Here is a 20,304-nt window from a genome sequence, read left to right on the forward strand (position 1 = left end):
TTTTATAATTATGTTTGAGACACTGGCAGCTTGGTTAAGGCTAGGGAAAGATAGTTTTTGTTTTAAGGACCAGTGTGTAGAGTTTAGTGGCATCTAGTGGTGAGGTTGCGGATTGCAACCAACTGATTACCCCTCCCCCTCCCCTTCATAGCGTGTAGGAGAACCTATGGTGACCGTGAAACTCTAGAAAAACGTGAAAGGTCCTCTCTAAAGCCAAAGTTTGGTTTGTCCATTCTGGGCTACTGTAGAAAGAATGGCAGTGCAACATGGCGGGCTCCACTTCCTATGTATATATAAAAGGTTCATTCTAAGCTAATGAAAACACAATGATTCTTATTTTCAGGTGATTATACACTCATTAAAACATACTTATGAATATTATATTCCATTTCTGCCAAGTCTGTTCTGCTAGATGCCACTAAATTCTACAAACTGCACCTTTAATACAGAAAAAAGTCCACATATGATTTGAAGCATAGCATGTTAGCGAAACAATGATCCTTCACTGAACTTTAGCAAAGTGCTTTTGTTACCTAAACTTAACCACAAACAGGTCGTCCACCCTGATCTCCTCCCTCTGACTTCAGTCCGATATATAAATGAAGAGCTTAATCCATTTGAAAAAAATGTTGCCAGTGAACATAATCCAGGCAGCGATTACATTTGCCAACGAAACATAATTGGGAAAACAATTTAATAGCATTTGAAAGTAATTTCTAGGACACAGGGTTGCAACGTCATAAAAGTGTTTCTGCTATCAGTCACATTGATTAAGTCATAGTGGGCTGCCAGCTCAGTTTTATTATAACCCCACAGCAATCCCTGGCCTCATGTTACTTTATACCAGGGCTGTAATTAACGTTTATTTTCATTACTGAATAATCTGCAGATTATTTTCACAATTAATTGTTAAGTCTATGATCCTCAGAGCCCAAAGTGACGTCTATGAATGACTTGTTTTGTCCGATCTAAAGTCCAGAACACAAAGATATTGAATTTACTACCATAAAAAACAAAGAAAAGCAGCAAATCCTCACATTTAAGAAGCAGGGACCAAGTAATGTTTTCCATTTTTACTTGAAAAATGGCTGCAGAAATTAATCAATTATAAACATGCTTTCAAATTAATTTTCCATTGATCAATTGTTTCAGCTCTATACATGATCTAAATGATCCAAATGAGCTCCATATTGTGAGGTATCCAGATTTGGGAACTAGGAAAAGGAAAGGACAGATAAAGGCTGGATTGAAGTTTGAATATATGTGCATGATTAGGTGTAATAAGGTAATAATAGCAGTTTTCTTTAAGTTTATATTTCCCGGTTGAGATTAAAAATGCAAAGATAAACCTGCAAAGATAATTGTCTTATCATTGCTCGACAACTTGGTTGGTTCGGAGGTGTCTCTCCACACGTTGCTTTATTCTTCTTTATAATCTCTAAACTTCGCAGACAAAGAGATGAAGGATTGAAGTCAACACTTGCCTCATTCTGTGATGATAATGATCCCCCCCACCACCCCTCCCCACCAAACTCTGCTCAAGTAATGAGAAATCCTAGGTACATTAAATGACACGGGCAGTGAAAGACAAGAAACAACCGCATGGCAAAAATGAGCGGTTGAAAGAATCCTCAAAGATTTTAATGAACAATAACGTGATATTGGTTTGCATTACATAAATATTTGGGCACATGATGGAAAAAAAAGGGGGACAAAGATTAGCTGAGATCATAGAGTTATTTCATTTCATTGAAAGAAATATCTGACAGCAGATTATAACAGGCTCCCAAATCAAGCCCTGTTATTTTGGCTCATAAGCTCATAATTGTGGTTTTAGATCAGCATGAAAGACACCCATTTATGAGCGGATTGGATTCCAGCGCTGATTCAACAGAGCAAGATTGGAGTTTTTTTGTGTCTGACAATCAGATCTGTTTCATACAGCCATCTGTGAAAGAGATGCCCTCTACGACTGCTCACTGGACAGACGTGACCACAGAAATGAATAAAAGCTCTAATGAATGGAAGAGTCTGGTTTTCTGAAGCTGAGGCTCAGTCATAACCTGCTGAACTCTTCACATTTATATATATATATATATATATATATATATGTATATATATATATATATATATATATATATATTATTTTTTTTTGCATTTTCTTATCGTGGTGATGGGAAGAGAAGGGGAAGTTTATCTGCAATAAAACTATAAATAATGTCACACGGTCATGTTGCAGTTTTAGTATTTTACTGATAAACTATGTTGCTCAAGAAATACCATTCCTTCAGTTCAGACTGCGAGATAGTAAAATGATTTGCAGCTTTTTCAGCAACAAATCTGCTCTATATTCATTCATCTTCAGGACAAGACTCAAATTAAGCAACACACATGACCTGATGTGTCCTGTTAAACTGATGGGAACAGTGACATAAACCAGTTGGTCCCAACCGATTAACTGATTAGTCGATCAGCAGAAAATGAATTGATTTATTGTTTTAAGTCATTTTTCAAGAAAAAACACCAAACATTTGATAGTTCCAGTTTTTAAAAGGAAAGATTTTGCTGCTTTTTCTTCTCTTAACCCAAATATCTTTGGGTCTTAGACTGTTGGACAAAACAAGACCTTTGATAACATTACCTCAGGCTGTTTGGCAGAGTTTTCTGATGTTTTATAGACCGAGTGATGGAAATAATTGATAGGTTAATTGATTATGAAAATAACTGGTAATTGCAGCCTGACTGGATAGTTACAATGGTTCAAACTGTGTTGCCAGGTTGGGTTGTTTTCTGCACAAATGGGGCAACTTTTTATTAAGTTGGGCAGGTAAAAATGGTTTTGGGTGATTACTTTTTATACCATTTTAGCGGGAAAAGTGCTCATTTATTTGTACCTCCTCTCCTAAGTGAGTATGATTAAGACTGACAGGGCTCCAGTGGACTCAACATGTGTTGAATGACTAATAATAAGTAAGTAATAATAAGTCAAGTTACTATTTGGTCATTCTGTCTTTTACAAAGCCAAAACAGTCACAAGCTGTTTATATAAGTGAACATTTTATAAGATGATCCAAAATACTTGGTCCTATATTAAATTAAAATAGAAAGGGTTTAAGGCTTTAATTGGGCTACAAACACCGGACCAAATCAAACAGTGTAAGAAGAGGAGAATCACTCTTTAACATGATTTGCTCACAAATCAAACCAAAGTACATCTTGCTTTTTAGTCAGGGGTCATTACCAAAAAAGGTCAGGAACTACTGATGTAGAACAATACAACAGCAATATTTCATTGAATATGGCCCAAGACACCTTCAGGAGGGTTCAACTAAACTCAAACATTTAAAAGATCCTTAAATCACAGCATGAGACTGTGTCAGAGGTGGGAAAAGTAACAAAGACGTCGAGAGAGGAAGTCAGGGTAATTTATACCCGTAATTCGGCCTCAGTGATACTCCCGGGCTCCACGGTTAGACAGCTCACAGCTACCAATGTGGACAGACAAACCTGAGCAATGCTGGAGGCTAAAGGTATGAAAAACAAACAAACCTTTGATGGCTATATTAGTGAGGCCCTTACAGAGCGCCCCTGCCCTTTTTTTTTTATCACCGGCTTGTTCTCTCTTGGCGTAAATCCATCAGGCCACATCCATGTTCGTTAAGGCCCGGGCCGCTGACCTTTTAGCGGGGCCGAGATAGTGAATGGAGCAGCGGGATGGCTTATTGAAACCAGCTGGCAGAAGGGGAGTCGCTGCAACCAGAGAGTGGCAGTTTGCCGCTTTATTTAATCTGGATAGGCTCAGGGAGCTGCAGGGCCGTGGCATATTTACTGACCCCGGGGGTCAGAATCTATGCGTGGGATCATAACTCTTTTTCATGAGCCTGCTCTTCTGCCGTACACAATTGTCCTATAAAAGCCTTTGAAGTTGAGACGCGAGGCAACCCAGTTCGGTTTAATGGGAAATCTAATGCAAGGTTGTGCAGAGCTGTCCTTGTAACATGTGTTCGCTTTATGGTTTTATTTATTTGGGGGCAACTTAGTGCTGTCTTCTCTCTCTCTCTCTCCGTCTCAAACACACACACACACTCCCCTCCTTTAGTAATCTAATGGATTCTCCTTGTGCTCTAGACTGAGGAGTGAGGAGGAGAAGATGGAGATATGATGTTTATCCAGACCACTCAGTAATACTCAAGATATTTGTTAGGCCTACAAGTCGTCTTTATCTAAGACTTGGGGGGCCTATTGCTCACTCTTGATTTCCCCCAAGAAGCAGAAATGGGATTTCTTGAGCTGATGTCACGGTCCCGTGTGGTCCTGAGGTGAACGTGAGCAAACATTAGTCATGGTGTTGATCCAGCTGACTCTTCATTTCTCATAAGAGAACATTAAGAGCACCCAGTGACCCTTGGCGTATTGCTCAAGATGCACAGTGATCCAAAGCATATGGGCGCTTGAAGTTAGCAGTCTTGATGTGGTCTCATCAACTCTTCTCATCCTCTGATTTGATCTGGAATCGTGTAGATTTATAGATACATTTCCACGGTGTTTTTTGTCTTCACTGCTGTCAGACAAGAGTAAAAAAACACAAAGAGGAAAACCACCAAAGGCTACTGATAAATCATTCTCACTCTTATTCAGCAATCCAACCCCCCCCCCCCCCCTCCACCCCCAACCCCCCCCAGCCTGCTGAATTGATTTATTCTGACCAACTTGCTTTTGCCTTCTTTCCTAGGAAGTGTGTAGAGAGCTCTGGTGCCTTAGCAAAAGCAACCGCTGTGTTACTAACAGTATCCCTGCTGCAGAGGGGACTCTGTGCCAGACGGGCAGCATTGAGAAAGGGGTAAGTCATCTAATCTTCCTCTTACATTTAAAAGTTCGTCCAAATGGTTAAAAAAAAACATGTTTTATTGCTTAACCTAAGTGGTATCTCTCTATGATCTCTCTCTCTCTGAGAATTCTGCACAAATACAGTGGAGGTGAATATAATTTTATGCTGCTCTCAGCGTTGAAAAATTAAACTTTTAAGTGTCTTTAAAAGTTAAAAAGTGTTTGTTTACAATTAAAGCTGCAACGATTAGTTGATTAGTCAGTTGCAAGAAAATTTGTCTTCAATATTTTATCAATTAATCGTTTCATTCACCTGCAAATTGACATTTTTTAAAGCAAATATGCCAAATATTTGCTGTTTTAGCTTCTCAGATATGAAGATTTCCTGCATGTTTTTGTCATATATGATAGTAAATTATATATTTTGGGGTTTTTGTCTGTTGGTCGAATAAAAGAAGCAATTTAAGGACATCACTCTGGGCTTTGGGACGTCATGATGGGGTTTTTTTTCACTTCATTTTGACGTTTCGTAGACTAAACAGTTAGTCAAAAAAATAACCTTCAGATTAATCTGTAATAAAATAATCGTTTGTTGCAGCCCTGGTTACAATAGCCAGCCAAGCTAGCTGGCTTGCTTGTTTGCTATCCGGACAAAAAAAGTTTATTTGAGATGTATTTATACCATTGACTCCTGGAGACGTTTATTCTCTGGCAGAAGTTGAATTTGCGTGACATCTGATTTGATAGTTTTCTGCGTTTTGGACTCACCGGCTCTCTGCTCCCTTAAATGTCAACTCTGTCAAGACGAGGGATTGATCGTGGCGGGAATTTGCATGTCATAGCTAATCAAAGTTGAACTGTATGCAAACAGTTTTATGTGGATGTGATTCCACTGAAATTGATTTCATTTGATCCAAACTTTCACCCTCATTAATGCCGCTATTATCAGGCCTTTACTCTGGATAAACCACAGATCTCGCTGTGAATATTTTTCAGTGCAGCTACTTTCTACCGAAGAAGTAGGAAAGAGATGTTTGCTGTTATTGATGTAATGTTCAAAGCTGTGAGCATCACAATCTTTGGTTCACCTCCTTTGTATAAATCTTAAAGTTGGTTATCTCAAAACCTGGATAAATAAAACCAAAACTAACTGCCTGGCCAAATTCCACTAGAGGGAAGTCAGAAAATACATATTTTTGTAATTTGGGAGAATTTACCCTTTAATAAACAAAGTGCAGCACCTGGTGAAGTGAAATGAGAACTCTAATACTCTCCTCTGTGTGCAGCAGTTAGCCTCAGCTAGTGATACCTCACTGCTTCCACTTGCATCTATCCCACTCTGGGAAGGGGTAACATTCCCTGTGTGTGCACTCATGCAACGGCTGCTATCACACACACACACACACACACACACACACACACACACACACTCTCTCTCTCTCACACACACACACACACACATGCAAGCACGGCAGGCTTTAGGTCATCAGCCCACTGTTGATGCCAGCCAGGTTAGGGGAGACAGTTTTAACACGGATTACGGCAGCCATTGTCACCGGATGGTCCGAGGTCTAAAAGGGAAGAATGGGAGAGTGTCACGAGCTGTCACCCGTCATTACCATTAGCTCAGTGGAGCCTTTGAGGACCGGGGCCCACGGACAGGGTCCTGGACAACACAGGGGGCCCCAGGTTGAGCCTGGGGGGCTTTGGAACAGCTTTTGGAGCAGCTTTAGGAGAGCCAGTGGCATACCCTGTCTGCCCCTGCCGGGGACAGCTTCAAAGGAATATGAATGTCAGCCATTTCTCACCCTGCGTGTAATGGAGAGAGGCCCTCCCAACAGGAGAGGGGAGGGAGGGAGAGAGACTGGGGGAGGGGGCAGAGAGAGAGAGAGAGAGAGAGAGAGAGAGAGAGAGAGAGAGAGAGAGAGAGAGAGAGAGAGAGACTGACCAACACAGAGGAGTTTTTTGTGTTTTTACTGTGTTCAAATGGATTCACAGATACCTCCTCCCAGGCTGTTGTTGAAAGCAGACTTCATCTTCCTCCCGTCCGTGTCCAGCTCTTACTCCTCTCTCTCCTGCTGCTAATCTTGTTTAGACAGCGTCTCAGGACGTGAATGACTAAGTGAGAGAAAGAGGACAGCGGCTCGACGAAGCCCTCACCTTGACTGTCCCGGTCTCTCTGGGTTCTTAACCTACTGACACAGTTGGAGAGACAAAGGGCCGTCTCTGATCCCCTCTTCCCTCTGGAACTCTGAACAGCTTAGCACGAGGCTTAAAACACTCCTGCTTAAAGCACCACGCAGCCCTTTCCAGCCCTCATCTGCCTCTGAATCCACCTCACAGTACAGTGGAAACAATGAACAAAAAAAAAATACAGAAACTTTCCAAATCAGTAATTATGCTTTGATAACATGATTAGCTGGTTTAAGGAAAAATGTGTGCAAGAGAGCTAAAAACAAACCTTTTTTCTAAAACCGACATTCTAAGAAAATGCACAAATGAAAGGAAATACACTTTATTTGATTTATCTCTACTTTCTGGTGTTAAGTATGGAGTTGTAGCCAGGACATAGTTAGCATAGCGTAGCATTAAGACTGCTGGCAAGGGGCGACAGCTAGCCTGGCTCTGTCCAAAGTGAAAAAAATGTGTCTACCAACTTCGAAGGCGTCTTATTAACATGATATATTGTGTTGAACTAGTCTGTACATGAAAAGAAATATAAAAACAATTTGTAGTTTTAGCAGGACTAACATGTTGGAGCTATTTGATGACGAACAACAGTGTCTGTAATATATATTATGTCATATATGTATGTTGCCAGATACAGTCAGTGAGCAAAGGTTTTGGTTTTGGTGTCTGTACGGGCACGATGGTGTCAAACCTGGCACCTAGAGATGCTTCACATAGTCACTGCATCTTGTTCACCAAGAAATAGTTAAACACATAACTCCCTCTGAAACCACAAATTTTCACTTTTACATTTGTGTTCACATAGAAGTTAAACAACCAACATTCAACATGTACAAGTCAGCTACAAAGTTTCTGGTTTTTCGTGTTTTTGAACTTTGGACAAAGCTAGTGCGAGCTGTGTGCTTCTAGACTTTTTGCTAAGCTAGGCTAACCACATCCCACCTATTTAAAGCAAAACTATCTAATATATACAATTGTGAAAACCTACTGAAACAATAGCACACAAAGATAATAAAGTCAGCGAACCACCTCAGTAATGTCCGTCATAGAACAATATTTACCTTTATATTTATTTAAGTTTGCTAACATTAGCCACCATAAGCTAGTGGTCACTCCGGGCTGAGTAGCACTGTAGCAGGAAAACATTGTATTTATAAGAGAAAGAATGCCTGATTTCTTCTTTCAAATGTTGCACAGTCTCCTTTAAGACTTGACTTAACTGTGAACTAAACCTAAATTAAACCTAACTAAACCTTTAATGATAAAAAAGGACACAACTGAATTCAGTGACATGAGCTACACAATAATAAACCTGAACAGGGAGGGAACCAGAACAGCAGTAACATGTAAAATGGCAGGTAAGTGGGAAGAAATAACAAGACTAATGCGGAAATGAAATTATAGGGTGAGTAATAGCGTAATCACAAGTTAGCGTGTGTGTTTAGAGGGAAAAAAGAGGTAGAGAGGACATGTTACTGAAGGAAAACCTCATCAGTCTGGTGCTGTATAGTCTACATTTCATTATGTACAAATGCAGGTGAATTTACAATGTGTACATGACTGTTGGAAAACAGTAAAAGTGACACTTAAGTATTCTGTGTTGAAATAAGTTGCAGGTTATTGCGTGTCTCGTCTTAAGACTTTAAAACAATCCTCGATCTGACTCAGAGGTTTTGTTGGAAGAAATTATTCAACTCTACCGCAGAATAACCAAAGTTTCCCTCTCTTTGTCTGTGTTTCTGCTCCTCCCCGGCCAGTGGTGCTACCAGGGGGAGTGTGTAGCGTTCGGTACCTGGCCTCAGAGTGTGGACGGAGGCTGGGGGCCCTGGTCGATATGGGGGGAGTGCAGCAGGACCTGTGGGGGCGGTGTATCCTCCTCCATGAGGCACTGTGACAGCCCAGCGTAAGTAGGCAAAGTAAGCCACAGCAAGCTGAACACACACATCCAGGTCCTGCCTACAGGTGTGTGTTTGTGTGTGTGCGCACATGTGTATGCTGTGTGTGTATGTGTGTTATATCCAGGTGGGAGTAGAGCTAATTAGACTGTCTGGCGTAAAATATTTCCAAGGATAACTACCTTCTTCCTTGTGAAAATAACAACTTTAGTTGGTCTTTCTTAAAAGCTCAATGTGATGACTTTTAGAGTAAAACATTAACTTCTAATTTTGGCCAGTTTTGGCTTTGACTCCTACAGGATGTAACAAATCATTAAGCTTAATTTATGGCCTCTAAAAATTGTGAAAAGAATAGTACAGTAGTGCGAAACTATAAGAACAAACAGGAAGTGGTGCACGTATTGTTTCAAATGAAAGAACGGATAAAAACTCAATCTTGTTACCGTTCCACATGTGTTTCCTAATCCTAATATGTGATCTGCACGTGCCAGCCGGCACACAGTTTATCACATAGAGATTTAAAGGTCCCATTAATTGGAATCAATGACTTTTTAATGTGATGCATTTCCTGTTGAAAAAGTAAGTGGTCTTGAAATGAGGCTGTGTGATTTTTTTTAATGTACAACACATTCATTATTTCTCATTAAAAAAAAGGAAAAGTTTGATTTCCAAGCAATAAAAATAATGCATCAAACTGACCTTTACTTTTGGTTTGGCTGCTAAATCCTACTTTTTCTAAAGTAGTCGGGTATGACCTTACTGTATGCTAAGCTAAGCTAATAAGCTTCTGGCTGTAGCTTTATATTTAACAGACAAACATGAGAATGGCACCAATCTGCTAGTTTAACTCTTGGCAAGAAAGTGAATAAGCGTATATCCCAAAATGTTTAACTATTCCTGTAAAGCACTTGGCTTCACTCATGGTGTTTGCTGTTTGGTCAGCGCTTGAACTCTTGTGGAGAAAGTTCTGCCTGGTTGTCCTGGGCTGCTGCACTTTCTTCTAATGAAACTGAGCACAGCAACATGTACTCATGCAGTTTTAAATGCACCGATGTTGCATGTGCAGCCAGTTAAAACCACTAGCGCTCGTCTCCCAGCTGTTTCATCTCACTTTCTACTGTAGAAAATAACGCTGCTTAGCCTTTTTTTTTAAAGCCTTCTCATGTGTCCTAGTTGGACAAATCATCGTCCTGTGCATCTTTGGCTGGCAAGTAAACTTCTGGGATCTTTATCTGTCTGCCATCTTTGCATTCCTTTATTTTGGAAGCTAGATATTACGTCAAACACGTCATGGGAAGACATGAGAAAGAGCCAGGGTGAACCAGAGGGAAGGGAAAAAAGGGGGAGGGGGAAAGGAGGGAAGAGGGGGGAAGAGGAGAAGGCAACAGCATAATGTGGAACACCTGTGTAAGGTGATGCTGCCTCTCAGTCTCAGGCATCAGTGCGGAGAGGAGGGAGGCAGAGAAAACACAGGCAGCACAGCCTCTTCACATTTATTACAGAGCCTGTCTCGCAGTTTTTTTTTTGCGATGAAGTGGAAACAGTTATGGTAACAGTCATGGTAGAAAGGGAGGCTAATGAAGGTGAGAAGAATGGAAAAGGTGATAAGAGTTGAAAAACAAATCCTTTAGAGATGTAGTAGATGTGCAGTGAAGAGTAGACAAGAAAAAAAAAAGATTGTTCTGAGGTTACAGACGTTTGTCTTTGTCCCAAATCTAAATGTCATGTCACACTTAAAAAGCTCTAAGAGCATGAATGACTCATTGGCACACGCACACAGCCACACAAACACACTTCGTCTTCTGGCAGAGACTTTTTGAGACCTGTTTCACCAAACCCTTCTTAATGTACTCACTACATTGCAAAGATTATCTGAAGGATTTGTTATTGTAATTGATGGTGCTTGATGTGATGTGTGGGAAGTCTCCACTCATTCTTATTCTTTTCTCCGGTGTCTCTTAGCCCTTCTGGAGGAGGCAAGTACTGTCTCGGAGAGAGGAAACGCTACAGATCCTGTAACACCGACGTGAGTTTCTTCATTTTTTTTGCTTTAGTTTGGTATTTAGAACAAGTCCAACTTAAATTACACTGCTTTTTTTGTCTCCAGCATACATATTTGTGCTATAAATCACTTGTGCTGTGTTCTCCTTTGAGAAAAAAGTCAGAAACCAAAATGGAAAAACTCTAGTTTTGCATTATTTCTCTTAAATACTGTTCCATCATCTGTTTTCGTAGCTGGAGCCCTATTTCGATAAAGCAACTAAAATCTTTGATAAAGCAGTAATGTCAGCATTCAATTATAGAGCAGACAGTCACACTGAGCCTGATAGCATCCTGCTACACAACACGAGAACCACAGACTCTGAACAACAATCTAAGTTAGCTCTTCTTGCTAAATTCTCCTTCTTTAACTAACAAACATGAACACACGTCTTGTCCTGCACCTTAGCTCGTTGAACGAGCCGCTAAACAAACATTCTCTACGGAAAAGCGCAGGGCTAATGTCAGTTAGCAGGCTAGCTAATTAGCTTAGGTAGCTCTTAGCTAGGACCACACTTCCTGGGACTGTCTTTGAGCAATTCATTTCCCAACCAGCAGCAACAGCAAACTTAGCTGTGAGCATGCAAACAAATCATTCACAGGGTTTCTCTTGCATAAATGCTCTCTGCACCTTAGTGGGAAACATCCATTACAAAAAGAGGAAGTAAAGTCCATGAAAGTGCAACAAATGCAGTTTGTAAAATAAGACAATCACTATACTTCCTGCTATAACCCACAACATGTCCCTTTATAGAAAGGTATCTAATCTTTACATGAAACCAGATTTATTTATTTACTTAACACTTAAGGAACATAGGAAACATGACAGCAGAAATGCTAACATGCATCCCTTAAAGTCTGCCCTTTGATCCATATAAGATTTTACTGCTACATAAACCTGAATACCTGAAACTACCTGAAAAATACCTGGACATGATGCTGGTTTGGTTGTTGCTCCTTAACATCCCTGTTAGCGACACGCTGTCTGTCCGTGACTTGTAGCTACAGCAGTTTGTTTACTTAATATCTGTTCTGTTCAGTGTAACACTTGTAGCCTGCCAGCTGCTGTCAATCAAACACAGACACCGACACGCTCCCCTGAGCCGGCTGAGACAAAAAGGAACATTTTTCTTCATTCTAAAAATACAACACTATTAACAATGCATTTAAATACATGTTGACATTTTGAGTGCAAAGAGTCATGATTCAATGTGATTTCAGTTGGACTTGAAACTAAACTATCCTCTTGATGGATGCTCTGCTCTGGTTTGTAAAAGGACTGAGATAGTTGTGAGATAGCACTCTGACGTGGGAATGCTAATCCTCCTCTTTGCTGCTCCGCATTTCTCCTGTTATCCCAGGAACGGCTCTTTACAAGGAGCACGTCAGCTAGCAGCAGCATCACATCGCCTTTAAGCTTTCTGACACGTTTTCTTCCTGGAACGCAGGACAGACGATGATAAAAAACGCACAGGCAGTGATTCAATATTCCCTTTGGTAACTTTGGGTTTATTCGACTCTTTGTCACTTTATAGTTCATTTATTGTTTGTGACATTTCACTTGAGTCAGTGTTGATGACAGTTTCACAGTGTATTGCATGGAAAGCAATTCACATAATTTTTTTTTTTTTAGGTCTGGAGCAATGCTTTAAATAAATATTTAACATGGCTGCACGTTGAGATCTCAGTTCAACTATGTGTAGGTGGCCTTTTTTTCATAAGGTGAAAATTGAAATAGTTAGGGCCCTGGTGGACATTCAACCGCAAGTCTTAAAAATAACAGCTGAGAGCAAGCACTGAGTGTTTTCTTTGGAAAACAAACAACATCCCTAACCGCTATTTCATCACACTGTGACCACACCTTGTCCAGGGAAAATGTGTGTGTATGCACCAGATGTCAAATCCTGACACACTTACATGCATAAATTGATGTTTATATCCCGGCTATTTTTACATTGATTAGCGGTCAGATAGTTATTAACAGTGCCTCCCTCCCTTCCTGTTGCTACTACATTTGTCCTGTGGGAGGTTACTTTATATTATAAGACTGTTTCCAGTATAATGTGTCATGCCAGAGCTATTGAAGAAGGAATCATCTTCTGATTGGATGCAAGACCATCAGGCTCAGAAACTGTCAGATATGCAGATTATGGCCGACATTAAAGGGGCACTCCGGCAATTTAATGTTATGCTTGGGGACTCGTAAGAGACAGATTTACAAGTCTGTAGCCACATTAGCGGCTCTGTGAGGCTGTACTTGTACTTACTGAGCTAACACCAGCATGCTAACACGCTCACAGTGACAACGCTAACATGCTGATGTTTAGCAGGTGTAATGTTTACCATGGTTGCAATCTTAGTTTAGCATTAGTTTAGTTTGGCAAATGTTAGCATGCAGCTTAATGTGAAGAGGTTCTATGGCTTGGGCTCATTTAGCAGCCTGGCAGCAGTAGTTTTGAAGTAAGTCTCACCCTTTTAACCAATCAGAGAAGGCTAAAGTCAGGGGTGGGATCTCACAGCTGTCAATCAATATGTGAACACACTTCTGATATACTAGTTCTCTTGTACCGAGGCTCCAAGCTAGCATTAGCTGTTGGAAACCATTGCAATGGCTTACACACAGGTTAGCAAGCTCTCGATACCTGCAGTAGTTAATCAGTTAATCAAACAGCTCTGTTACATCCATTCCCCCAAGGAGAAATCAATCCGTCTGGTGTGGATGACCACAAACCAGATCAGAGAGCAAAGTATTAGTCACATTGAAATTTAGACTCGATGATCACACTAGATGAAAAGTTAAGGGATCATTAAAGTTATTACAGTTCATCCTGAGGGGAACAAGAATGTTTGTACAAAAGTTTATGGCAATTCATCATTCACTCATCATGACATTTCACTCGAAACCACAAATGTCAACTGTGACGCTAGAGGAAAAGTCAGTGGGTCACCAAAGTCTGTAGGCGTCATCATTTTGACATTATTAAAATCTGTGTAAGATTTTGTGCCAATTAAGTTAGGAGGTGTTGAGATTTTAGTCTGTACCAAAGTGGCAGACCGACCAAATGACATTGGCATCCATAAAGCCACACGACTGCTGGCGTGGATGAAAAATGAAAGTTCAAAAGAAGGAGTAGAGGCTGAGGTATTCAGACTTTGAGTCACTAGTTTGGTTTAAGTTTCAAAAATCCAGGATCCTACAATTCCCATAATGCAACTGGTTGGCATCTTTCATTAAACCCTCCTTGCATGGTACAGTAAATACCTATGTCTTTCAAACTTCAGCCCCCAGTTTGTATCAGTTGTTGTCTCCAACTTCAAACCGAGATTACTCGAGTGATGTCTTGAACATTTCCCTTTAACACAATTTGGAGTCTGAGGATGTCTGATTGGTGTTGTGACATGAATATAGTGTGTAGTTCTGATAACTGGATTGATTTATTTATGAAGAAAACAACAAATATTCGCTTGTTCCAACTTTGACTGTTGTTTGGAAAAAAATAAGCATTTTAAGAATGCTTTGACGTCTGGAAAATGTACTTTTTTGTGAATTTTTCTTCTTTTTTTTTTTTTTGGGACAATTTATAGACTGAATGATTAATCCATTAGTTAAAAAATTCAGCTGATTAATCAATAAGGAAAATAATCCTTACTTGCAGCCCCGTTTTTTCACTTTCAAACACGTGTTAGCACATGTAAATCTCATTTGGCCCTGCGCTGTCATTTCGACACACACTTGTAATAATATTATTCTGTCTCTTCGGACTCAATCTGCATGTTTGATGTGCAGGTTTAAAGCTGCCATATTGGAAAAAACACTTGAGTGGTCATGAAAGTGGCTCAGCCTCCCCATGGCCAGCTCCGACATGGAACACTTTCAGCATGTGAAATACAGCTTTGACTCAAGAGCTTTTATTTGTCCCGGGGGAGAGTGTTTTGGGAGTTTCTAAGGACCTTTTCACACCAATAAAGTATTTCTTTCCACCTTTTTTCTCCTCTTACTGGAGCAACATCCACGCAGCAAAGTGCCATCCCAGATAAGTCTATCCAGAATCAGAACCAGGTCAGCACCAGCCTGCGCGGAGCTGGGCTTTATACCTCCTCTGGCTGTGTTTATGTTTCTAATTACCCAGCCAAAGAAGTGCTTCATTATCCATCATAAATCCACACAAGAAAACAGCGATCGCTCCAAACGCAAAACACACTGTTCTCAATTAGGAATTCCAAGAAATAAGTCTGTTTTAGTGTGTGGAAATAAAATGTGACATCTCGTACAGAGTTTGTCCAGTTTTTAATAACGATGTTGTCTATGCAAATAAAAACTTCTCAGAAAAAAGAAATGATCTTAGCAGATAATTCACTTACTCAAATAGTAACAACATGCTACCCTGCATCAGTGATCTCAAGATATAAAAGGACCGTAGAATACCAATGTGCTCGCAGGTTTAAAGGACAGGTTTGCAATTTTTCAAGTCTGTTTTAAAACAACAGTCAGGAGTCCAAATCAGCATTGAAACATGTTTTTCTTGCTGTAATCGTTCCTCTTGTTCATACTGACCAAGTGATGGGGGACAAAATCCACAGTGGAAAAATTGATTTAAAGATTTATCTGAAACTAATATGAAGCTTCAGCATCCAAATGAGTCAAATCAAGTAGATATCTTTCAACGTTACAGTCTTTTTAGTGCCAAAGTCCCTCTTTTTGTTACTATACTTCCACCGCAGCTTAACAGGGAAACACTGTCTGAGGAAGCTCAAAGAGGGAATCTGATGCTAAAAAGACTGTAAATGTGGCAGATATCCACTTGATATGACTAACTCAGACTGCTGAAGCCTCATATTAACCTCACATCAACTTTTAAATGCATTTTTGCACAAAATGACTATGTGGACACACTGTGGATTTTGGCCTCCATCATCCCATTATCATTGAAAGCTCATTTGAAGGGGATCTTTTAATAGCCAGTATGAACTATGATGATTACAGCAAGGAAAACCTCTTTCACTGTACATATGGACACCTGACTGTTGTTTTAAGACACACTTGAAAATTGGTGAACCTATTCTTTAAGCTCCATAACTACAAATCATGTATATATTTTTTTTTATTTTTAGATTTTTGGATTGATTTTTTCCTGTTGTTTTGGGCATCCATTGGTTTTCCATTCATTTCCATGTGATATAAAATCAATTAGTGGACTCTTAAACCTTGTTTAAGTTGTCTAATCCATAATAGTCTGCATTTTTTTTCTTAAAGTTACAACATTGTTGCTTTACAATGCAAATTGATTTGAAAAGTCTGCATGTCTTTACTCTGCAACAATAATGCAGGCTTACTATCCACTGTGATGGATTATACATCCCAAGCGAGTTTCTGTGTTTTAGTACTTAAATTTTATGAGAAAATCTTTTTTTGTCAATAACAACAAAAGATAACAGTGCCGTTGCCAGGCACCGTGACATCTGTATCACAAACATTGAACATAATGGACTCTTCAAAGTTTGTGTTTGATTATCAGTGATTAGTAAAGCATGCAACAAAAGGAAAAGGGTGACTGAAATGTAAAGGAGTAAAGAGAGACAAACCAACAGCTAAGCTAACTGAATCCTTCTTTCATGTCTGCATAACTCATGGAGTTTAAGACAAACAAGTCTCAATAGTCTGTTAATTGATGTTCATATTGGATGGATATAAATGAAAGCCAGTTGATGCTTGGAGCAGCAGCAAAGTGTTTTCGCAATTGTTATCACTGATTTGTGATCTTTTATAAGTGGGTAAGACATGCAAAAACACTGGTGTGGTCCTTTAAGTGTCTCAAATTGTAAAACATTTCGTCTCCTTTTGTTGTAGCCCTGTCCCGCGGGATCTCGTGATTTCCGAGAGAAGCAGTGCGCCGACTTTGACAGCATGCCTTTCCGTGGGAAGTACTACAACTGGAAGCCTTACACTGGTGGTGAGTTCAGGACTTGGTTGCACCAGCTATTTGTAAATCCATTTATGTTCTCAGTAACTACTGCTAGTCTGCAACTAGTGATTCTCCAAATCAGGCTGCACCATTAACACTTGAGGAATGTCTTAGCTAGTAAAGTGAAAACTAGCAAACAAAAAAGGGAGTTAACTGTGTAAATGGGATGTCACTGTAGCATCCTGAGCTGTATCAAAACTGCTAAAAACAACAGTTTAAAAGGATAAATCTATATATTAAAATGAACTACTTATTCTTTGTAAATGTAGGTATTAGTTTTACGTGAATATGTGGAGAAATATGTGTTTCAGAGTTGATATTCCTGCAGTTTAGAATAGGTAAGAAATATCCATATATGCTAATCTAACTGAAGCTAACTGACATTAGCAGTCTGGTGTTTTTAGCATAACATTTGAGGTATAATGTAACATTTGTGGTTTGAGATATATTATTTTATCTTTATAAAATGTAATTTAAAATATTTGCAGTTTACATCATTATTAAATAAGATTGTGATTGAGCGTCAGGTGACCTCTTTTACTCTTCAGTCTTTTACAGGTCAGATATTAGCAAGCTAACGTTTAGTTTTGTCAGTTCAAGCCTTCAGGAAGCGCTCCGGGATGTGAAGCAACGTTCATAGGAGTGAACGGGCGCCATCTTTGACCGATGGTATCCACTTCCCCTTAATACACCCGTGGTTCAGTTACCTACTCAACAGTTCCACGTGGCAGCTAGTGGGTGTAAATATCAGGTCATTAGTAATCTCTACAGTATGTAAGAACTAGTTTGTGTGTTGCAACCCATTTAGATTTAGGCAGATTTAGTAGTGATACGAGTGTGTGTTTTTATTTATCTGACAATATCATTCTCAAGCAATTAAGCGGGTGGTGTGAACTCCAACTTCAACTGATTTGGCAGAAATTCAGCCCAAATTAACAGAAGGAGGCGACCGGTTTGAGGTTAAAATCTGGCTTAATCTGTACCACGTCTGCCCAGTCTTAGTAAACACTTTCTTTATAAATAGGCTAAATTCGGAAATGACAAAAAAGCAGTTACATCCAGTCCCAGACTATTTCAAACATCCAATCTCTACTTTATTCAAGCACTGAGCTGTAAAAACCTTCCTGTGATCCTTTTAGCGTCACAAATGACTGCAGGCCGGCCTGTTTTGTGTACCCAGTTAACACCAACAGCGGGGAAAGGACTCCTCCATGGGTTGAGAATTCTTCAGATTCCTGCACACTGCGCCGTGTTCGATTTTTTTTACGTTTTTTGACAGACATCCTGACACATCTCATGTCGAGAGAGTCTCCCAGAAGGAGGACTGGGGGGCTCATACTTTGGTCTATTCTGGATCACCATTATCTGACCGAGCTGGAAGTGCTATTGTACTATCACAGTTATTGGCAGGAGTTTAGGAGTGCAGGCCTTGTGTCATTCTCCCCCCCCCCCAACCCCCCACCCTCCGAGCTCTCTCCTTGATGTCCGCAGATCATGGAAAATATCCACTTAACTGAAAACACAAATAGCTCAAAGATAAAAGTTCGAGGCATGTAAACACAGCTTTTATTTTCTTTTTGGAGATGGAAGAGCTTAAGTTTGATCTCTTTTATCACAAGGGTCTGTTTTGTCAAATCCATCACCTCCTGATTTACAGCGCTCGGCGGGCTGGGAGCCGTCATGTAAAAACAGCAGATAACCTGCGTGTGGATGTCAGTGTAAATTGTTGTTGGCAGGCAGGCGCCGTCTCCGCTGGTGTCAGTGTTACGGTGACGTCAGGCTGGAGGTTTTAGATCAGAGCACCACTGACTTTCCTCCGCGTGATATTATTGTCAACAACTCAAAAGGAGATCCCAGAGCTGGCTGCGAATCCTGCAACAACAACAACGCCGGGTGTTTGCTGGTCTCTATGTGTTGTTTATAATTTATCTCTGTTGTCCTGTCAGAGCTGAACTTTGTATAACGGCGTCTGCTCCGTGTCTGTGTGTGTTTTCTGTTGAAACCCAGGTGGTGTTAAACCCTGTGCGCTAAACTGTTTGGCGGAGGGCTATAACTTCTACACGGAGCGCTCTCCTGCCGTCATAGATGGCACCCGATGTCAAGCTGACTCTCTGGACATTTGCATCAATGGAGAGTGTAAGGTAAGGGAGTCCCGCTCGGTCATACATTTAAAAGCATAAATCTGCATTATTCAGATTTAAAAGCTTTACAGATTTCTCTTTTATTGAGCTCTTAAAGGAAAATTACTACAGTATATTACAACTTTTATTTAATTATTCATATCGTAATGGTGAAATCGCTAAAAATAGGTTAAACGGGGGCAACGAGCACCAGCAGTCAGACAATAAGCCTGTAAAGTTTATAAAACCGACTCTCTGGTTCGACTTGAACTAACCGCACTTGCCAAAATTGTCCACATTTTTTCTGTGCAATGAGGAATTATTAGCAACATTGTGGGTGCGCCCACTTTTGGTTTTCCTTCCAAATAAAGTGGTTTTAGATCATCTGGTTAAACTATTTGACTTGTGGGGCGTCCCGGTAGCCTCCTGGTTAAAACATCACATAACTGCAACATCCACAGTTTAATTCCGGCCACGGATCTTTGGTGCATGTCATATCCCCACCTCTCTACCCGTTTTTCTAGTCTCTCTACACTTTCAAACTATCAAAGCTAAAATAAAAAGGCAAAAAAATGATCTAAACTGACTGTGTTTTTTGCCTATTTGGACTTTTTTTTCCCCGTATTTGCCACATTTCCTGATTTCAACAATAACTTTGATGAGTGAAATGTTACCATAAAGTTTACAAGCGACAGCTGAAAGTTGTAACCAGCTGTAGTTTAATCACCAGCCTGTCAAAATATGACTCGAAAAATGAATTAAAATCTTAAATCCACTTACTATCTTTTTGTCTAGAACTTTCAACTGCATCTCACAGTCATCCTCAGTGGGCGGAGTTATGATGGAGTTAACACCTGTTATCATGTGACCAAAGTTCATAGCCGGGTCACGTGATGACTGTGAGATGTGGATGAAAGCTCTGGCAAAAAACAGAGTGAGTTAGATGTTTTTTTTTTTCCTTTAAACTACTAGGAAAAACCTTAATTTGATATTTGTAGCTTTTCATACAGGAACTGATCAGCCCTGTTAAAGGAATTCATTATATATAAAAATATAAATAAATACATAACATATAAGAATAAACAAAAGGCATAAATATGAGATCAATCCTGTTCAATGAAGGCAAATTTGCAATGACATATCGATGCAATAGTTGGCACTGTGCCAAACTGACTCCAATATTATGACCAATTTACATGTGAAATCAATGCAATCAATAAAATTCACTTGTTATAATTCTTTAAAATAATAAAATGACACGTCACAGTG

The 20,304-nt window shown here is 39.9% G+C and overlaps 1 protein-coding gene across 1 annotated transcript in view; it reads left to right on the forward strand.

The window, feature by feature from the left end:
* The window catches only part of adamts6 (ADAM metallopeptidase with thrombospondin type 1 motif, 6), a 66,911-nt gene that overhangs the window by 24,104 nt on the left and 22,503 nt on the right, over positions 1 to 20,304 (forward strand). Inside the window, exons 11-15 of the mRNA XM_044334328.1 lie at positions 4,733 to 4,840; positions 8,775 to 8,920; positions 10,875 to 10,938; positions 16,801 to 16,903; positions 18,923 to 19,056. Of these exons, the coding sequence (XP_044190263.1) occupies positions 4,733 to 4,840; positions 8,775 to 8,920; positions 10,875 to 10,938; positions 16,801 to 16,903; positions 18,923 to 19,056 (555 nt within the window). The remainder of the gene's footprint in view (positions 1 to 4,732; positions 4,841 to 8,774; positions 8,921 to 10,874; positions 10,939 to 16,800; positions 16,904 to 18,922; positions 19,057 to 20,304) is intronic.

Source organism: Thunnus albacares, chromosome 18 (genome assembly GCF_914725855.1).
Source record: "Thunnus albacares chromosome 18, fThuAlb1.1, whole genome shotgun sequence".
Taxonomy (NCBI): Eukaryota; Metazoa; Chordata; class Actinopteri; order Scombriformes; family Scombridae; genus Thunnus; species Thunnus albacares.